A 730-nucleotide genomic window follows, 5' to 3' on the forward strand; every position below is an offset into this window, starting at 1 on the left:
CTCGCACCTTTAATCCCAGCACTCAAGAGGCAGAGGCAGGTGGATCTTTGTTATTTCAATGCCAGCCTGGTCTACATAGCAAGTTCCAGGCCAGCTGGGGCTACAGGGAGACCCTGTCTCAAAAAGATTAAAAAAAAAAAAAAAGATAAGGCACCTATGTTCTGTTATGTTTAGGCAAATAAAGTGTTAAAATACATAGATCTGCAGAGTAAGGCACCTGTTATGTTTAGGCAAATAAAGTGTTAAAATACATAGATCTGCAGAGAGTGCAGTGAGTTCGGAGGACAGCGATGGGCTTTATTACAGGGAGGTGATGGAGAATGTCTAGACAGAAAAGGCAAAAGGCGAGGATTGCTAGATAGGGCGTGAGACGCATTCTAGGAAGCCAGAGCAGCCCGAATACCCTAAACAAAGGTGCAAGTAGGTGGGGTGCAAGTAGGTGGTGGGACGTGGGGTGCAGACTCGAGACTGAAAAAGAGCTGGGTTGAGAAGCCCCACCTTATGCTCAGGAAGGAGATTGACTTTGTTGTGCTGTGCGTTGGGGATACAGTAGAAGATGGGGTCCTTGCTTTCAGAGATGCTCACTTTAGTGGGAACAATCTCTTTATTCCTCAGGATCCCTGTAGCTTAAGGTGCTGTAAACTTCAACCTTCTGGCCCTTCCTTCTCTCAGGTGTGTTTTGCAGGTCTCCCTTAGGTAGAAACATAATTTAAATGCTCTTTCTCTGGTT

At 45.8% G+C, this 730-nt stretch overlaps 1 protein-coding gene across 1 annotated transcript in view; it reads left to right on the plus strand.

The window, feature by feature from the left end:
* Positions 1–501: 501 nt before the first annotated feature.
* The window catches only part of LOC103737440 (tRNA:m(4)X modification enzyme TRM13 homolog), a gene marked incomplete at its 3' end in the record, with an annotated part of 7,543 nt that continues 7,314 nt past the window's right edge, over positions 502–730 (plus strand). The window contains exon 1 of the mRNA XM_008837272.2: positions 502–637. Within this exon, the coding sequence (XP_008835494.2) occupies positions 502–637 (136 nt within the window). The remainder of the gene's footprint in view (positions 638–730) is intronic.

This window comes from Nannospalax galili, unplaced genomic scaffold (assembly GCF_000622305.1).
Source record: "Nannospalax galili isolate Female #2095 unplaced genomic scaffold, S.galili_v1.0 scaffold11198, whole genome shotgun sequence".
NCBI classification, from domain to species: domain Eukaryota; kingdom Metazoa; phylum Chordata; class Mammalia; order Rodentia; family Spalacidae; genus Nannospalax; species Nannospalax galili.